The sequence below is a fragment of the Tursiops truncatus genome, chromosome 8 (assembly GCF_011762595.2).
Source record: "Tursiops truncatus isolate mTurTru1 chromosome 8, mTurTru1.mat.Y, whole genome shotgun sequence".
NCBI classification, from domain to species: domain Eukaryota; kingdom Metazoa; phylum Chordata; class Mammalia; order Artiodactyla; family Delphinidae; genus Tursiops; species Tursiops truncatus.
The window spans coordinates 84,774,439-84,794,223 of NC_047041.1; the positions used below are offsets into that span (position 1 = coordinate 84,774,439).

Below are 19,785 nucleotides of genomic sequence, written 5' to 3' on the forward strand. Positions count from 1 at the left end.
TGGTGAACAGCTGAAAGCATTTCCTCTAAGATCAGGAAGGAGGCAAGGACGTCCACTCCCCTCACTGTTATTCAACATAGTTTTGGAAGTCCTAGCCATGCAATCAGAGAAGGAAAATAAATAAAAGGAATACAAATTGGAAAAGAAGAAGTAAAACTGTCACTGTTTGCAGATGACATGATACTATATATAGAGAATCCTAAAGATGCCATCAGAAAACTACTAGAGCTAATCAATGAATTTGGTAAAGTTGCAGGATACAAAATTAATGCACAGAACTCTCTTGCATTCCTATACACTAATAATGAAAAATCTGAAAGGGAAATTAAGGAAACACTCCCATTTACCATTGCAACAAAAAGAATAAAATACCTAGGAATAAACCTACCTGAAGAGACAAAAGACCTGTATTCAGAAAACTATAAGACACTGTTGAAAGAAATTAAAGATGATATCAACAGATAGAGAGATATACCATGTTCTTGGATTGGAAGAATCAATATTGTGAAAATGACTATACTACCCAAAGCAATCTACAGATTCAATGCAATCCCTATCAAATTACCAATGGCATTTTTTACAGAACTAGAACAAAAAATCTTAAAATTTGTATGGAGACACAAAAGACCCCGAGTAGCCAAAGCAGTCTTGAGGGAAAAAAACAGAGCTGGAGGAATCAGACTCCCTGACTTCAGACTACACTACAAAGCTACAGTAATCAAGACAATATGGTAGTGGCACAAAAACAGAAATATAAATCAGTGGAACAGGATAGAAAGCCCAGGGATAAACCCACACACCTATGGTCATTCAATCTATGACAAAGGACGCAAGGATATACAATGGAGAAAAAATAGTAAGTGTTGCTGGGAAAACTGGACAGCTGCATGTAAAAGAATGAAATGAGAACACTCCCTAACACCATACACAAAAATAAACTCAAAATTGATTAGAGACCTAAACGTAAGACCGGACACTATAAAGCTCTTAGAGGAAAACGTAGGAAGAACACTCTTTGACATAAATCACAGCAAGATCTTTTGATCCACCTCCTAGAGTAATGGAAATAAAAACAAAAATAAACAAATGGGACCTAATGAAACTTAAAAGCTTTTGCAAAGCAAAGGAAACTACAAACAAGACGAAAAGACACCCCTCAGAATGGGAAAAAATATTTGCAAATGAATCAACGGACAAAGGGTTAATCTCCAAAATATATAAACAGCTCATGTGGCTTAATATTCAGAAAACAAACAACCCAATCAAAAAAGGGGCAGAAGACCTAAATAGACATTTCTCCAAAGAGGACATACAGATGGTCAAGAAGCACATTAAATGCTGCTCAACATCACTAATTATTAGAGAAATGCAAATCAAAAGTACAATGAATGAGGGGGCTTCCCTGGTGGCGCAGTGGTTGAGAATCCGCCTGCCGTTGCAGGGGACACGGGTTCGTGCCCCAGTCCGGGAGGATCTCGCATGCCGCGGAGCGGCTTGGCCCGTGGGCCATGGCCGCTGGGCCTGTGCGTCCAGAGCCTGTGCTCCACGGCAGGAGAGGCCACAACAGTGAGAGGTCCGCTTACCGCAAAAAAAAAAAAAAAAAATCCTACAATGAGGTATCACCTCACACCAGTTAGAATGGCCATCATCAGAAAATCTGCAAATAACAAATGCTGGATTTTTTTTTTTTTTTTTTTTTTTTTTTTCTCTGGAAGCTACGCGGCTGGGGACCCTGCTGTGGCTACTCCAGTCACGAGGGTCGGACGACAGCTGGGTCGGCGGCGAGTAGCCTGCAGCATTTGCCCACTACTGCAGCAGTAGTCGCGATGAGTTTGCCCCTCAATCCCAAACCTTTCCTCAATGGATTAACAGGAAAGCCGGTAATGGTGAAGCTTAAGTGGGGAATGGAGTACAAAGGCTACCTGGTGTCTGTAGATGGCTATATGAACATGCAGCTTGCAAACACAGAAGAATACATAGATGGAGCATTATCTGGACATCTGGGTGAAGTTTTAATAAGCATGCGGGATCTTAGTTCCCCGACCAGGGATGGAACCCATGCCCCCTGCAGTGGAAGCACGGAGTCTTAACCACTGGACCACCAGGGAAGTCCTGACATTTATTTTTCATTAAATGTCTGATGACAAAGATGAACTGTATATAACTGGAGAACAGTATCAAAATCATATTTTCTTCTGGAAAGTTGTGGAATATTTGGAATAGGACATTTTAATTTCAAAAGAAGAAATGAGCATTTATACTTTTCACCAAACACAATTTTTAAATCAAGAAAGATAATCTGGTTACCAGATCATAGTCCATATCATCATCTAAAAAGAATTCCGAACTGTCTTCTGAACTGATACTTTCAGCTCGGCTGTAAAAGAAAAAGAAAATGCCTGATTTCTGAGCCACTTTCTGTCAACAGATTTGCTTTCATTTCTAAATTGTCTTTGGAACCTAACGGTAACATAGTTCTTTTCAATAGCCTGTTTAGCCTTTTAGGGAATTGCTGATTGCAGGAATCCATGGATTCCATGAGTATGCAAAAGAAAATCAGATTCAGTCCCAGACAAGGGTGACATATGCAAACAGACCACAAGGAAGGGCCATGCCACATGATACCAATTATTTGAGGTGCATCTATAAAATTTCAAATTTTAAAAAAATTTAGAAAAAACAAACACATGACAATCTACATTGCTACATCTGCTTTGTCCTTTTTAAGGCAGTATTCTTGAGAAACTAAACATGTGCTCTAGTGCTCAAAACAAAACGTGTGTTCCAAGTAACACAATATTTGTCTTTTTAAGAGTAGATTTTACCTTTTAAAATATCTTCTGATCAGGCTGAGGAAATGTTGGTTGGGGGTGGGTGGGTGATGAGGTACATCCTTAAAGAATAATTATATGGCTTGCAAGGTGGCTCTGGAAAAATCCTTTAAGAAGGATAAATTGAAAATGATTGGAATATTAAAAGGGGCAGGGACTAAGGAGAGAGTAAGGCGGCTGTTGGTGTGATCTAGGTAAGTAACACTTTCAAGTAGAGGGTAGTGATGATGGGAAAAGTGAGTAAATGGGTGGGGCTTGGGAGGAGAATCTAGAGATGCATGAAAGAAAGAATTCATGGTAACCAAGAATAGAGCTACTGGGGCCAAAACAGAAGAGACAAAGATGACTCCAATGCTTGTAGTTTGTGAGCCTGGAATAATGGAGGTTGCACTAACAGGGAGGAAAACGGTTAAAGGATGGGATAAGAACAGGATTAAGATCTGCTTTGTTCATGTTGAGTTTGAGGGGACAAAATAACCTACCTGGAGCTGCCCGTTAGGCAATTGGAAATAAGTTGTAGGAAAACTGAGAAAGGGCCATAGAAGTAAATGAATATTTGGGAAACATCCCCTGAGAAAGCATTTGGTACTGCTGTCCATGCCACTCTTCTTGGACTCAGTGATAGCATTTTCTAATCAATCTCCCACCTCTCTGATACTTTTACCTTTTGGGGTTCCTTTTCTTTGGGTCTCTGGTTCCTCAGCCTTCTTGCCTCTCATTCTAACCATTCTTTTGGGCTGATCTCATCCTCTCTCACAGATTCAACCACTGCTAATATACTAACTCTCACATCTCTCTCTCTTTCTCTTGAGCTCTGGACTTCAATGGCCAGCCTCTAACTGGACACCAGTATCCACTTGGGTGTCCCCTGGGGAGCTCAAACAGACACATCCAAAATCACACTCTTTATCCTCCTGCCAGGCTTGCTCCCCTTACTGTGTTCCCAATATCATTGAATGACAACATCATACACCCGGTTGCCACACTAGAAATTTGGGAGTTGTCTGTGGCCACTCTCTTTTCCTCACACTTCCCCCAAAGTATAGGGGACGCCTGTCAATACCACTTCCCTGATGTGTCCCACAGCCTTTCCTTCTTCGTTCCCGCTGCCACTGTCTGGTTGAGGCAGTCCATTATCTCTCACCTGATGAACTGTGACAACAGGCTCCTAACTGGCCTGTCCATTTAGGAGTTTCATCCCTGTCCATTTTATTTCTAGTTTCATCCCTGTCCATTTTATTCTTTAAAATACCACCATATCCAATTTTCTAAAATGCAGATCTGATTGGGTCTCTGTCACACACTTGCTAAAACCCTCAGTGGCTCCCCAGGGCACTTGGAACAAAACATAGACTCCTTTGGATGGCACCACTGCTTCCCTGTTCATGATGCAATACCTATTTACCCCTCGAGCCTCACCCACTTGCACCCTGCGGCCCAGCCGTTCTGAACAGAGCCAAACGCCGTCACCCCTGTCCCAGAAGGCCCCTCCCTCTTCCAGAGTGTCCTCACTGACCCCTCCTCCTCACCAGGAGCAGCGTAGATGCCACCTGATCTGGAGGGTGTTCACTGATCCCGCCCTTGCTTTCTGAGTCTCTCACCTCTCATCTGGGCTGAGAGTCCTTCCTTTGCATGCCTGTGGCACCCTGAGCTTATCCTTCCAATGGCCTTATCACATTATAGTGTAACTGACAAATTCCTCGTCTGTCTCCCTCACTAGATGGTAAGCCCCTGGAGGGCAGAGACTGTCTTTTATTTATTGCTGGCCCTGCAGGGCACTCAATAAATATGTGCTGAGTAAATGAAAGAAACTAGGAGAGTGGTGAGCTTTCTGAGAGAATGAATGTGACGTTTGAGTATTACTGTGTGCATCAACATGAAGAATCCTTATGATATTCTGTATTTGATTGTGTCTTGACTCTGTTGATGTCAATATCCTGGTTGTGATATCATATTACAATTTTGTAAGATGTTACTATTGGGGGAAACTGGGTGAACTGTAGTGGGGCCTCTCTATTTTTTTCTTACAACTGCGTGTGAATCTACAATTATCTCAAAATGAAAATTTAATTAAAAACAAAAAAAACAAAAAAAAAAAAAAACAAATGCTGGAGAGGGTGTGGAGAAAAGGGAACCCTCTTGCACTGTTGGTGAGAATGTAAATTCATACAGCCACTATGGAGAACAGTATGGAGGTTCCTTAAAGAACTAAAAATCGAATTACCATATGACCCAGCAATCCCACTACTGGGCATATACCCAGAGAAAACCATAATTCAAAAAGACACATGCACCCCAATGTTCAGTGCAGCACTATTTACAATAGCCAGGTCATGGAAGCAACCTAAATGCCCATCGACAGATGAATGGATAAAGAAGATGTGGTACATATGTACAATGGAATATTACTCATCCATAAAAAGGAACGAAATTGGGTCATTTGTAGAGATGTGGATGAATCTAGAGACTCTCATACAGAGTGAAGTGAGTCAGAAAGAGAAAAACAAATATTGCATATTAATGCATATATGTGGAACCTGGGAAAACGGTACAGATGAACCGATTTGCAGAGTAGAAATTGAGAGACAGATGTAGAGAACAAACGTACGGACACCAAGAGGGGAAAGCGGGGTGGGGTGGGGGTGGTGGTGGGATGAATTGGGCGATTAGGATTGACATGTATACACTGATGTGTATAAAATGGATGACTAATAAGAACCTGCTGTATATATACCAAAAAAAAAGCTGGAGAAAAAAAAGAATTAGGTTCGGTTTGGATGTGGTAAAGTTTGAGTTCCTTATTAGATATTCAAGGGAATGTGTTCAATAGACAGTTGATTATAGGAGTTAAAGTTTAGGAGTGAAGTCTGACTTGATAGACATTTTAGAGTCACCACCCTATAAATGGAATTTAATGCCATAAAATGGCTAACAGACAAATATATTTATTTGTCTTGGAATAAAAATGCTTACCTTGTTGAAAATGTTCTCTCATCGGCATTTCTTCATGAGGCTTTGGTGTTCAGATTTGTGGTATTTGCATTTTCTGGAAACCCATACGTAGAGGTAAAGTGGTCCTGGGCTGATAATCTTCCTTGGTTACTTGGCAGAAGCCATTATTCTGGAAGAACATAGTCTCTAATCCAACTCACACAAGATTCCCAGATAAAGTCCCACTTAACCACAGATTCACAGTTCCAAATTGAATAATTGACATGGAAGCTGCCCTTTAGGGGCAAACGTTATTAGGCATAACAAGTAACAGGATTAGACCTCCAGGAACTTCAGCTAATTGGAATTACTAGATACGTAAAAACGTATGTTTGAAACGACAAAACGTGTAAGAGAAGGAATTGAAAATATGAAAAAAGACAAACACTATCCAAAAAGTCCAGACAGGTTTGAAAAGAACAAATAGAACTTCTAGGAATGAAAAATGTTGTCTCTAAAATTAGAAAATGAAAAACTCAAGGTTGGATTAAGGTGTGATTAGACGTGTCTTACCAAAGGATTCGTGAAGTTCAACCTGTTAGCCTGCATGCAGTAGCAGTAGAGAATATAAAAGAGAAGCTAAGACACGAAGAATAAAATGAGAATCCTCTGCTAACCCAATAGGAAGAATTCCAGAAGGAGAAAAAAGAGAGAATGAGGAAGAGGTAATATTCAACCAAAAAATGGCAGAGTTTTCTAGAATTTGAGAAAGACACATGTCATATAAATGAAAGAGACAGTGCTTCATTAGGAAGCATTTTGAGCAATCGGCTCTGCATGGCTGCTGCGATCTTCTAAAATAATTATCAGTATCTAAGAAAGTTTCACCTTTATAAATAATGCAGTCAGTTGGAATCTATTTTTAAGTTTTTTTCCTGATGAATTACAGAGCTTTGGCTATTTCCATATCCAGTATGACAGAGTGTTGGTGTCATTAAAGAATGATTCAGACACAGACCAGCCTTTTAGGATTATTATAAAATGATTAAATTTCTTCACACTTTGAGACCTTGATAGGCAAGTAGATAGGAGGATTCTTTGGACCACATTTATCTCTCAGACTTCTAGCTCGCTGGCAGTCTGATAAGTTATTCACACCCATTAGAATATGGTGAGTATAATGCAGAGCCAGGAGACAAATGGTTTCATCATTCTGTTCTTTTTCTTTTGATTACTTGTGCTATTTTCATGCAGGACAAGCCAGGGTGTACTTTAAGCCCCTGGAGCCTGTTTCCTTGAAGGTTGCTTTTAAAATTCTGTGTTCTGCCAACTCAGGAGAAATGTTGTTTACCAGTACACATAAGTAATTGAGAGCAATCTAAATCGTTGGTTCTCTGTAATTCACTGGCTTCATTTTTAGTTCATCACCTTTGTGATTTTTTTGAGCATAATTTAGTTCCTTTTTTAAGATTTTTAAAAAAATATTTATTTATTTATTTATTTGGCTGCGCCGGGTCTTAGTGCACCACACGGCGTCTTTGTAGTGGCGTGTGGGATCTTTAGTCGCGGCATGTGGGAATCTTTTAGTTGCAGCATGCAGGCTCTTAGTTGCAGGATGTAGTTCCCTAACCAGGGATCGAACCTGGGCCCCCTGCATTGGGAGTCTTAACTACTGGACCACCAGGGAAGTCCATCGTAATTTAGTTCTTTAACATTTATGTATTGTTACACATGGGTATGACTATATATGTCTAAGTATGTTTGGTGCTTGGTACATAACTTGGTTCAGTCGTTATGTATTAAAAACATTTATATTCTACAAGAAAACTTTTTTTTTTTTTTTTTTTTTTTTGAGGTATGTGGGCCTCTCACTGTGTGGCCTCTCCCGTTGCGGAGCACAGGCTCCGGACGCGCAGGCTCAGCGGCCACGGCTCATGGGCCCAGCCGCTCCGCGGCATGTGGGATCTTCCCAGACTGGGGCACGAACCCGTGTCCCCTGCATCGGCAGGTGGACTCTCAACCACTGCGCCACCAGGGAAGCCCCCTAAGAAAGCTTTTTATATACCTTTTTTTCTTATTAGCTATGTTTTTAAAAATTTTTATCTTGAGATCTTTATTGTATGGTCACTGTTATTTAAAACTGAGTTTAGACCTTCAAACATTAAGGGGATTGAATTTTTTTCATGAAAATGAATAGTGTTGTATATAATTTTGAATCTAGTTTATTTTTAAGCTAATGCTAATGATCTGATAACCTTTAGTGGATGGCAGTTCGGTCTTACAAATCTTTAAGATTTCTTGAAAATCTGAGACTCTGTAATTCACAACTGTTACTAATGTGTGTGTGTGTGTGTGTGTGTGTGTGTGTGTGTGTGTGTGTGTCTGTTTTAAGCCAAGGCAATAAGGGTGCAGTGAAAAGAACTCTAGTCTAGATTTGTCCTTTGGGGTTCCCACTCTGTCATGAAATATCTGGGAGTGAGTTGAATTAGATGATTTCTAAGATACATCCTTGACTTTAGAATTCTGTGATAACTCAGTTTCCTTTTCTTTTTTGAAGTCATAGTGTTGTATCACAACCTCCTCAGGAGCTTCCTGGGTGTAATCTGAAATCGGCCTCATACATGGAGGATAGGGAGCGATGGCAGAAAGAGGCTCCAGGTTGGTAGGTGGCAGGTTTAATTAAGCAAAGGGACTTTCATGGGAGGAGGCCTTAACTGGGCTTGATCACGTATACTGTCCAGGTGGTCTCAGCACCACAGTACTATCTCAAGGCTATGTCCTTGGGCAGCTTCCAGCACTGGGAAGGCAAGCGGAGCACACATTTCACAGATGGGGAGGGGGTGAGGGACCTCCAGTTACTCTTGCCCAGCTAAGTGGTCACGTCCTCTTGATAACCTGTCTCATCACATGGAGACATGCAATAATATAGCATGTAAATTATTCCCATCTTCGTTGATCTAATGAATGTTAGAAAAGTAGTTTTGTAATGAATATTAGAATACTTAATTTCAGTCTGAGAGGATTAAGTAAAGAATATGCATTATTAACTTAGTAGAGAAAACAGTTCAAAAATGCCAGGTAACATGTACAGTTTCAAAACCTGAAAGGTGAATTGAGCCACATTCCACATTTTTATTACAAGCTTGTTATTTGGAAGGGGAAGTGTGTGTCAGATTATTTTTAGTTTAATTAAAGTGTATACAGATTGTTTTTTCATCAGTTGTAAGGTCATATCTATTAAAATAACAAAAAGGAAGAAAATATTCTTGTTCCACCCTTTTGTGAGAGAATATTTGAGGGTATGAAAAACATTGTTTTCTTTCTTGAGATATTTAAGAGCTTATCCTGAAACACTGGAACAAAACTAGACTGAGATAGTTACATGAGGTACTTGGCCGCACATTGTCTGGAACAGGCGTAGAACTTGCTTCATTAGCCATGTTACTGCTGCTGCCCTTGGTGTTTGTTATCCTTCAGAGACTGTCATTTTATGTGGGCTTTCCTTTTTTCATGGGACTGGGAATCTTGAATATTTAAAACAATTTTTGTGTAAATCTTAGATTGTATAATTAATACAGTGTGTAAAATTCAGAAGTAAAACTGTCTTAAAGGTGTTGTTCACTATTTGAATTGTTATCACCAGGTGCTACTAGAGAGTTAAATGGGTCTCTGGCTTCTATTGTAGATGAGGCTTTGGTTTCTGTTATTTCTGGGGATTTGTATACATGTTTGGATGCTAAAATGGAAAATTTCTGAAGTGTGCATTTCACAAATAACTTCAGTGTTTTTTCAGTACACTACTATTTTAACAGCTTTTGAGGTATAATTTACACACTATTAACAGTCACCTATTTTAAGTGCTCAATTCAGTGATTTTTTAGTGAATATATAGAGTTCTTCAGCCATCACCAAAATACAACTTTAGAACGTTTATATCACCCCCAAAACTCCCTAATGCTTGATTGCAGTCACTTCTTTCTCTTATCCCTATCTTGATCTGCGTTCTATCTCTAAAACTTTGCCTTTTCTGGGCATTTAATGTAAATAGAATCATGTATTATGAAGTCTTTTGTGACTGGCTTCTTTGATTTAGCATGATTTTGCAGTTCATCCATGTTGTAGCATGTATCAACATATCAACAGTTCATTCCTTTAGTTGCTGAATAGCATTCCATCATTATGCTTTTTTACGTTTATTGTTAATATTTCTATTATGTCAGAATTATAGAATTGGTGAGTGGAATTGGTGAGATTACAGTATTATTCAATAGAGCTTCCTGTAGTGATGGAAATGTTCCATGTCTGCACTGTCCAGTGTAGTAACCACGAGCCACATGTGTGTTGGGCACTTGAAATGGGTAATGCAGTGAAATTTAAGAGCCAGAAGGATGTAAGGGAGGTCAACTTTGCCTAGCAGTTTCCTTCTCAAACAACTACTCCTGCCTTGAGTCCTCAGAGCAGGATGCCCTAGGAGCCGGGTTGCCTGGGGTCTTGGGCCATGCAAGTAATATCTTTTCGTGTGTGATGGAGAGTTGGCAAACACTGACTAGGGCCCCCTTCTCTATCCTCCCACGCTGCCGTAGGCACTGACTGTATGAGATTGGCATTGCCTGCTTGTTTGTACTCTTCCTCAGTCAGACTTTGTCTTATTTTATCATTATTTTTACCATAGGGTCTTGCACAGTGTCATGCACATAGGGGCAGCCAGTAAATATTTGTTGATATACGATTGAATTATCTTTGTCTCTAATCATCGGTGTCATTATGGTTTACCTTAGCACTGAGAAGAGGTTTCTTTCTTTAATGTTCATATAGATGTGACTTGGCCTCCCACCATTACCACCACACACACCTTTTAAATAAAGACTTTTATTCTTTTTTTTTTTTTTTAAGACTTTTATTCTTAACTTTCGGCAGAACAAGATTATTTTGTGAAAGTCATAGGATGTGCTTAGTTGATAAACATCACCATTAACTGTGTTTGATCAAGACTACACTTCATACCCAGAATTTACAAGAGAAAGGGAAGCCTCTGTATACTCCAGTCCTCAGCTCTGGCAGCTGCCCACCTGGACAAAGGCACAGGATGATGATGATGCTGGCTTCGGTGCTGGGGAGCGGCCCCCGGGCGGGCCTCTGCTCTGGCCCCTCCTGGGGCCCGCACTCTCGCTCCGGGCCCGCTCCACCTCGGCTGCTGACACGCACCACGAGGAGATGGCACAGGGACACGCAGGAACACGGCAAGGCTGCCATCTCCTTCTACAACCAGTCAGCCCTCAACGTGGCAGCTGAGGAGCCGTCTGTCACCTCACACCAGCCATGATGCTCTGTGCTAGCTTCTAAGTCTTCTTCTCTAGACTCTGAACTTGTTGTGAACAGAACCCTATCTTATTGTTTTGTTTATACCCAGTGCCTACCTATAAATGCCTTATATACTAATGTATGCTGAATGGTCTGTCTGAAATGATGGCGTATGGAGTAGGGAGCTAGAATGAGTCTTGGTTCTTAATGGTTATTAATAACATACATAAGTTTTTAATCTAAAGATGTTGTGAAGTGTTATTTGAAGAGGTTTGTGAAGAGTTAACATTTGCAGTTCCATGATTTTTTTTATAATAGCTGCACATTCAAAACTTTCCTTAGAGTCAGAGAGATTAAGTAATTTAGTCAGGATTACCAGTAAGTGTCAGAGCTTGGAATAAACCTGTGTCTGAGTTGGAAGAGCTCCTCATAACTACTGTGCCTTGCAGGTTTTCCAAGATACAGCACTAAATTGTTGACCAGGGCTGAAACTGAGTATATTTGAAATCTTCATGGCTCGTTATTTGTCTCAAAATTTTTCTTTGGCATTCACATTATGTTTGATTATTGACAGATAGAACCCTAGTTTTGTGATATTAGGGGTAATGTGCCTTATATAATAATACAATGTTTTAAACCTTGCTGTGGTTCCTGGGGAAGGTTCACCACACAATAGATGCTTTTCTCTATGTTTCTTTACATTTTATCTCTCTCTCAGGATTCTCATATAGCTAATATATATATATATATATATGTTTTGTAAATAGGTGTACCTTTAATTAAAACAAAATAAAAAGGAAACAGGATACCTAAGTTTTTAAATGTCAGAAACATGCTACAAATCAAATGTTAGAAGTGAAAGAAACATAAAGGACAGTTTGATGTATACCTTATGAGGAAATGAGGACTTGTGATATTATAGCAATTTTTTTCTGAAGTGTTTTAATCTCAAACTCATTATGTATGAGGCAATAGCTGGAGTCCTAGGGAATGAGGTAGAATGTAAAACACTTAAACTGTGTCCTGTTCCTATTATGAAGAAGCTCATAGTTTGGTAAATAGAAGAAAACCAATTTTTAAAAAAGTAATAGAAGTTAACATAACATTTCATAGTACAATTTGTGATTCATTTCAAATTAATTACAATTACTATAGGAATTCAGGAATAGGAACAAAATCATCTAGGTTGATCTATGGCTGAGGTAGAATTTGTGAATCGTTCTCAAAGGGTGTTTGGAATTTGAAATAGGCAAGCACAAGTGATAAAACATTATTTTATTGTTTTCCTATGGGCAGAATTTCTTTTCTAGGTGTCCAAAAGAAGTATTTAATTGCTAGGTTGCCTGGTTCAATTGTTTTTTCCATGGTTACAGCAGAAACATATTAGGGTGTGATTCCTTTCCTTTTGAAATATAATCTGTCTTAACTGCCCTAGGACATCTGTCATATAAAGAAGTGATGTGAGATTGTATAATCTGGCACCGTAGCTTTCTCTGTATGACAGACAAGTTTCCTTTTTGGGTGGGATTCCTGCTTACCTCACCAGCCTAATCTCTCATCACTTCTCTCAGGTAGTATTAGCCAGATCCTCCGAAGTTTCCTGTTTTCTTTCGCCTTGAGAGCTTTGGGTGTGTTGTGCCTTCTGCCTGGATCACTTGCCCCTTTACTTGATTGTCTCCTCCTCATCTTTTCAGGCTCAGACTAGATGTCTTTTTTTTTTTTTTTTTTTTTTAAGGAAGGCTGCTCTCACCTTTCAAAAACTGAATTAGATACCCCTGCTGAGTGTTCCCGTACCATCCTGACTTCACCTAATTCCACTGTTATTTCCAATTAATTTATCACAAGATAGTGAGGATGCTTCTTGAGGTCAGAAATCTTAACCACTTTTTTCCTCCCACTGCTGTATCCTCAGTGCTCTAATACATTTTCAATAAATATTGGTTGAGTAGGAAAATCTCTTTGGGGTTAGACTGAGCACCTTTCAGGTGTTTGATAAATATCTAACAGATAAGTTTATTTCATTAAAATAGTTTGTATTGGTGGTTCTGAATTATTTTAACTGAGATATAGTATAACCATCTGTGTGAAAATCTTGATACACAGTGAAGGAGTTTCAGTACAGTGAACTTTTAGAGCGTATTTGTTATGTCAGCGCTTTAGATTTTCCTTCATGTTCTTTTATTCAGTGTGCCTATTCATATTGCTGTACCAGCTGTTTTTGGTGTGTATGTGAGGGGGTGTATTTGTATGCTTCACATTTTTCTATATCTTACTTTTTATTCTGTTTTTGTTTATGTCTGTCTCTTATAAGCAACATTTAACTAGATTTTATTTTTTTATTCATTTTGATATCTCTTTTAGTCGGTGGTTTTAATCCATTTATGTTAATTGTAATTACTGATGTGTTTGGACTTCTACCATTTTTGTGTTTTCTGTTTTTATCCTTTGCTTTTTTCTTTTCATGCATCTGCCTTCAACTGGATAATAGTTTTTGTTATTTTCTATATTTCCTGCTTTTATGAATGCTGTAGGTTATGTTTCCATTTTTATATTTTTTGGTATACACCATTAAGTTTTTAGGATACATATTTAATTATATTTTGCCAGTGCAGTCTAGAGTTATCCAGTATTTTCTCCTCCTATCTGTATCAAAGTTCTTAGCATGTTTTATCACCTAAAAATATCCTTATCCGTCTTATTGTTTTTTTTAATGTTTGAGTTGTAAACTTTTTTAACCCCTCAGAAATTACCTTTTAAATGATTAAATGTTAACACTTTATCGGTTTCTATGGTAACTTGTTTTGTGTAGCCCATGGGTCCCCTCTGTGTCTACCTTTCTTTTTGATAAACTGCATTTTGTAAGAGCTCATCAGTAAGTGGTAAATTTTCTTAGCTTTTATGTCTGAACTTTTCCTTCGTTCTTGAATGATGGTTTGGCTGCATATAAAATTCTAGACAGTTATTTTTCCTCAGCTTTTTGAAGATATTACTCCGTTGTCTTCTGACCTCTATTGCAGCTGCTGAGAAGTGTGCTCTCAGTCTGTCATTCCATTGAGGTAATCTATTTTTTTCCCTCTGATAGCTTTTAAAATTGTGTTTCAATTGTTGAAAGTATGTAATTTCTATACAGTGTATGATGTGGAGTCATGTTTATACAGTCTAATACTCTTTTTTTCTGTTGAATTCTTTTTATCAAGGTATTACCTGCACAGTGTAAACTCAATTAATTTTTACAAACACATATATCCAGGTTACTAATACCTAGTCAAGATACAGAATATTTCCAGCAAGTTCCAAGGCTCCCTGTGCCCCCTCCTAGTCAATACACTATAGATAACCACACTCTAAACTCTTTCAATGCTCTTTCATTTTGAGGATATATATCTCTTTTTAACTCTGGGAAATTCTCAGCAATTATCTCTTCAAGTATTGCTTGTCCACTATTCTCTCCCATCTCTTCCCTTGGAACTCCATTGGACAAACACTGCAGCCTCAATTTATGTCCCTTAACTGCTCTTTTCTACTTGTCCTTTTGTCTGCCCATATTAAGTTCCGGGTAGTTCATTGAAGCTGTCTTTAATTTACTAAATCATTCTTTCACTATGTCGACTGTAGAATATATCCCATTGATTGTTTCTTGTTATTTCATTAATTGTATCTTTCATTTCCAAGATTTCTAATTAGTTTTTTTCCTTTCAACCTGATGGTGCTTTATGTCTGTACCTTATTTTTCTTTTTTATCTCTTGTTCTTGTGATGGATCTTATACCTTCATTTCTATTTCTGAACATCCTTAAGATACTTATTTTAAAATCTTTGGTGGGTTGCACTAAATAGATTGCATCTGAAATGAATTTCTGTTCCAATTACTGATTTTTGTGGTTTTCTTTCTTAGCATTAAATTTCTTCATGTTTTGGAACTTTGTTTTGCAATTTACTTTTGAGTGGAATGTTTCTGTTTTAGTTTCGATGTCTTCCTACCTGTCCCCTGAGTCTCCCTTTCCACGCCCCTCAATCCAGGGATTTTGCTATTGATATTTGGGATATTGGCAGATAAAGTAATGGAACCAGAGGGTGGCTTGACTCTGTTCTGGTACTGAGGTAGTGTTTTTGTCCCCTACCTTCTTAGACCCTCATTTCTGATATAAAGCCATAGTTCTAGTCAAAGGTTTTGGTTGCAGCCAGCCCTAGCTTTAAGCAGAGAATCGATTTGAGTCCCCTGCTTCATCAGGCCACTTTTAGTTCCCTTTGCTCCAAAGGAAACTACTGTACTTCACCCTTCCTCCCCACAACCTGCTTTTAGCTCCAGAAACCAGCAAGTCAGGTCCTGCTCAGCATTTTTGAATATCTATACTGTTTCTGTTGCACAGAAGTGTTTCTTATTTGACCTTAGCTATGTCTTTGATTTTCTCTCTTTATGCTTAATATGTTTTTATTCATTTGTGCTCTGTGGTGCAGACAGGGTTTCTGAACTCGCGTACAGTGTTAACCCGGAGGTGTTATTAATTGTAAAACTGTCTTCTTAAGGAATAATAATCAAAATATATTAAAAAGGAAGAAATATGGGGTCTGGAATTGATTTGTTTGGAGGAAGATACGCATCCCTTTCTATTCTCTATAAAATGCGATTTCATTTTTAATGTTTGCTTAATAATCTCTATAATCACTTTTTTATTATAACATATAATTTAGGTTCATTATTGAGCTTTTGGGAAATGCAACAAAGCATACACATATACACCACAGAAACACACACACAACATGAGAATTACTTGTAATTCCACAACCCAGAAATAGCTGTTGAGTGTTTTGGTACTTATTATCGTGTTTTACACACTTTACACACACCATCTCACATAACTAATATTCATATTTTAAAAAACAAAACAAACCCAGTCTTGTTTTGTAGGTGAAGCTGTGAGTACTGGAGATGCCTTATGTGAAATAGAGACTGACAAAGCTGTGGTTACCTTAGATGCAAGTGATGACGGCATCTTGGCCAAAATAGTGGTAAGTTTTTATTTTGACTGTCTTCAACAGGATGAAGATTTCTTAAATGTAAAGTTCCTTGAAATTGAGTTACTGTTTATTTTTACCTCTTTTTTTATAGTGTTATAGTATACATAATACATTTTAAATTCAGATGTTTAAAATATTTTAGTGTTAAGGTCTAATAGTAGCCAGTAATGATCAAACAACATAGAACTATTTCAACCATGATAAAGATAACTCAGTGTTTTGGGTTCCCTAGTGGAAAATGAGAAGCATTCTGGCCTGAAGGATGAGAGAAGTGTATTTGAGGTGGAATTTGAAGACAAAGAAAGCAATAGGTTAAAGCTTAGAGCTAGTAATTTCCAAGTTTATAGTTGGTAAAATTTTTAAAAAGAAATGTTTTACTCTAATCTCATGAAAGCAAGAAACCCTGTCTTCATCTATCCCCAGGACTCCGAAACCTAGAAAGTGTATAAAGTGACTGTCTGCTCAGCTCCTTTCTCTAGATGAGACTATTTGAAGTTGTCCTATGCATAGTCTTGCTTGTGGGTTTCATAGCCACACTCAGTGTCCTGGTCTACTTCTTACTCTTTCTTACGGTTTTATTCATCCTTTACATTTTTATAATTATTTAAAAATATAATTATTTAAAAAGATATGTGTATGGAATATTTCATATACTTGAATGTAGTTGACAATCTTATCTTTTGATAGCATATTTTCTGCTTCATGAGCAAAAGGAAATATACTTGTGGGGCTAGCAAAACCAAAGTCATTTCCTTTTAGATCTAAATTTTAATACATTGCAGTAATTTTCAAGGCTCTTCTCTGAACAAACTTTGCTTTATAACTAATTAAAAATATGAAGCTGTAACTTGGATACTTTGGTGGCATTATTACAAGCTGAAGTTAGTACAACCCTTCAACCAAAATGTGTAGCAATACAAGAGAGGTTACTTAATTAATGGAAGGAAATACGGAATATCATATAGCCAATGAAAAATTGTTTCTAGGAAAAAAATGTGATTTCTTTGTAAGTTAACAAAAATTCAAAAAAATTTTGGAAAAATGCTTTTACAGTTGTGTGTGGACAGTGATTACAATCTTGTAGAACTTTAAAAACATAAATACAGAAAAGATTAGAAAGAAGTGTTATAAAAATTTGAGTATGTGTCTTTGGTTAGTGGAACTAAGTGATTCTCCTGCTCTGCTTTTTTCTGTTTTTCTCTATATTCTAAATTTTCTATAATAGGCATGTTATTTTTATAATGGAATATTAGAATTTTTGTGAAAAGTAAAGTAAAATGAAATGCTTAAAGCCTGTTTAAGGTTACATGGTATACTCACTGATGGAGCATGTTTGTTTCTTAACATGTAGGACATTTAATAGACAGCATGGTATAGCAGCTAAGATTGTAAGCTCTGGAGTCACACTGCTGCCTGATTCATATAGCTAATAAGTTCTGCGGGTTACTAGTTATGTCATGATTAGCAAATTCTTTTACCTTCATAATAAAGTGGAGATAACTATAATACCTAGGTCATGGGGTAGTAGTAGAGATTGAGTGAGATAATGCATATACACTCATCACAAGACCTATCACCCACCAGGTGTCAATAAATATCACTGTTCCCATTATTACTACAGTTATTCATTCAGTCTTGGTGACCATAAGCCCCCATTTCAGTCTGTATATTTGTCTAATAATTTGTGTTGGTTGTGACTAGACACTAAGCATCCATTTGTGCCTCTGTAGTTTGATTTGTACAGATAAACTGCACGTCTATTAGTAGTCCATTGTTGATGTGGTTTTAATTCTGGGCTACCAGCTTACCTCTGCTTTGACCATGCATATAATGCCTTCCTTCATACATTCTATTCAAAGACCATACCTTGGGATGTCATACTTGATATTTTATCTTTTACATTCTAATTTGTCAAACTTCCTTGTCATCTTCAATATTAATAGCCATGTTAAAACACATTGTTGAACATACTTCCTAGGAGGAAATGTGAATGGAAGGGTAAAATTTCTATACCTTTATAACTAGGAAAAAATAAATGTTCATACCAAAAGTAGTTTCTTTCACTAATTTATGCAGCATTTTGAAATGGAAAAAGGTTGTTTGAATTACCATATGTAATAAACGCAACTACATTTTATTGTGTGTGCTTTTGGCAAGCTGTGTTTTTGACCCTAGTTCTGGATTGTTTGGCTGTGAAAGTCTTCCAGAATTGACAGCATTTTCCACTCAGGTATTTAGTAATGCATTTCAGATTACTAATGATGTCATAGGTCAGTAGTGACTGTTCATCTGGCCCCAGAGCTCTGAAGCGGTGTGGGGGGTGTGATTGACGGCAGCTTTAGCGGCACAGATAGCTATTTCCTTGCCAAAGACTGTATGTAGTTTAGGGCTTTGTGCTTTATTATTATTCCACATGCATTTTGGATAATAGGAATAGGAGTATATTCATGTCACAATGTGTGCAATTTTATGGGGAAAAAATGGAGAAAAAAATTACGGTGGTTTTACTGATAGTGTTTGGTTTTTGTCTTTTTTTTTAGCCTTTCACCCCGCTCCATTCTCAACCACCCCACTAGCAAGTTACAACTTTGTCTTTCAATGTGGAATAATCCTCATATTTTAGCACACATAATAAATGATTTTTAAAGGGATACATATAAGAGATTTTTACTTTCAGCATCAAGGAGTTGGATAATTGAGCTTGTTAAAAGGCAGGTGATGATATAAAACTCTAGTTTTTAGTTTGCCCACATTTTGAAAGATTAGGAATTATAACCTATTTTGCTATTCATAGGGATTTACTTCCATAGTCTGTGAGAGGTTTTTATACTCTCCCTCTCCTCCCAATCTTATTCTTTTCTTTGTACTCATAATTTTTACCTCTGAATTCCATTTTAAATGTAAAATAATATTATTACATTTCAATTAGAGCCAGAAAAAAAGCTTAGAAGCTCTTAATAATATTAATAAAGAATAATTGGTATCAGTGTAATTTTATGATTTATTTCCAATTAAGTTAATTGGAGAGTTGTTAAATTCTCATTTAATCACTAGTAAGTTGTCATGCAAAAACCTTACATTATTATACATATATCAGTTCATAAGTTTAGTCTTAAATTTATTCAGCAAATTGGATAGCAGGTGTTTTACATGGTAATATAATAGAATATTAGGATGACATTTTTGGAGAGTTTATTAGAGATTGTGTAGTTTGGCTTCAAATGTATTTAGGGTTACTATATAATTTGTCATACAAGTCAGGATACTTTTGAGGGTGAGGAGGGCGTAGGATGTTAGGATTATTTAAACTTATATAATTAAAAAAATATTTAAACTTACATAATTTTAGAAAATTTTAGTTTATTGACTGGCAATGCATTCATTGATAGAGTTTTATTTTATTGGTAGGCCATTACTCTTCAAAACAATTTTCAAAAACAGAATTCTTTCTAAAACCTACCATCCATGGATATTAAAACAGATTTTTAAAAAACTCTTTATCGATCATCTGAATATTACAAAAACAACAGATCATAATTATTTTTGGTATTGTTCGTCAAATTCAATCAATTTCTTGATTGTTTCCCACTCCAGTACTGTGTCACTGATGTTTTCAAAAGAATGGATTTTTTCAATAAGGTTTTATTTTTTTGTTAGATTCCCTCCTCCCCTCCATTATTTTTTATTAAATGCCTGCAGTCTCC

At 37.3% G+C, this 19,785-nt stretch overlaps 1 protein-coding gene and 1 pseudogene across 2 annotated transcripts in view; both read left to right on the forward strand.

Annotated features, from left to right (window-relative positions):
- PDHX (pyruvate dehydrogenase complex component X) overlaps nucleotides 1-19,785 on the forward strand; it is an 81,710-nt gene that overhangs the window by 24,036 nt on the left and 37,889 nt on the right. For both annotated transcript variants that reach the window (XR_012333513.1, XM_073808760.1), the window contains exon 3: nucleotides 15,972-16,072. Coding sequence is in view for 1 of the 2 variants with exons in the window: in XM_073808760.1 (XP_073664861.1) it covers nucleotides 15,972-16,072 (101 nt within the window). In the remaining variant the exon portion in view is untranslated. The remainder of the gene's footprint in view (nucleotides 1-15,971; nucleotides 16,073-19,785) is intronic.
- On the forward strand, nucleotides 1,685-5,474 carry LOC141279379 (small nuclear ribonucleoprotein F pseudogene; annotated as a pseudogene).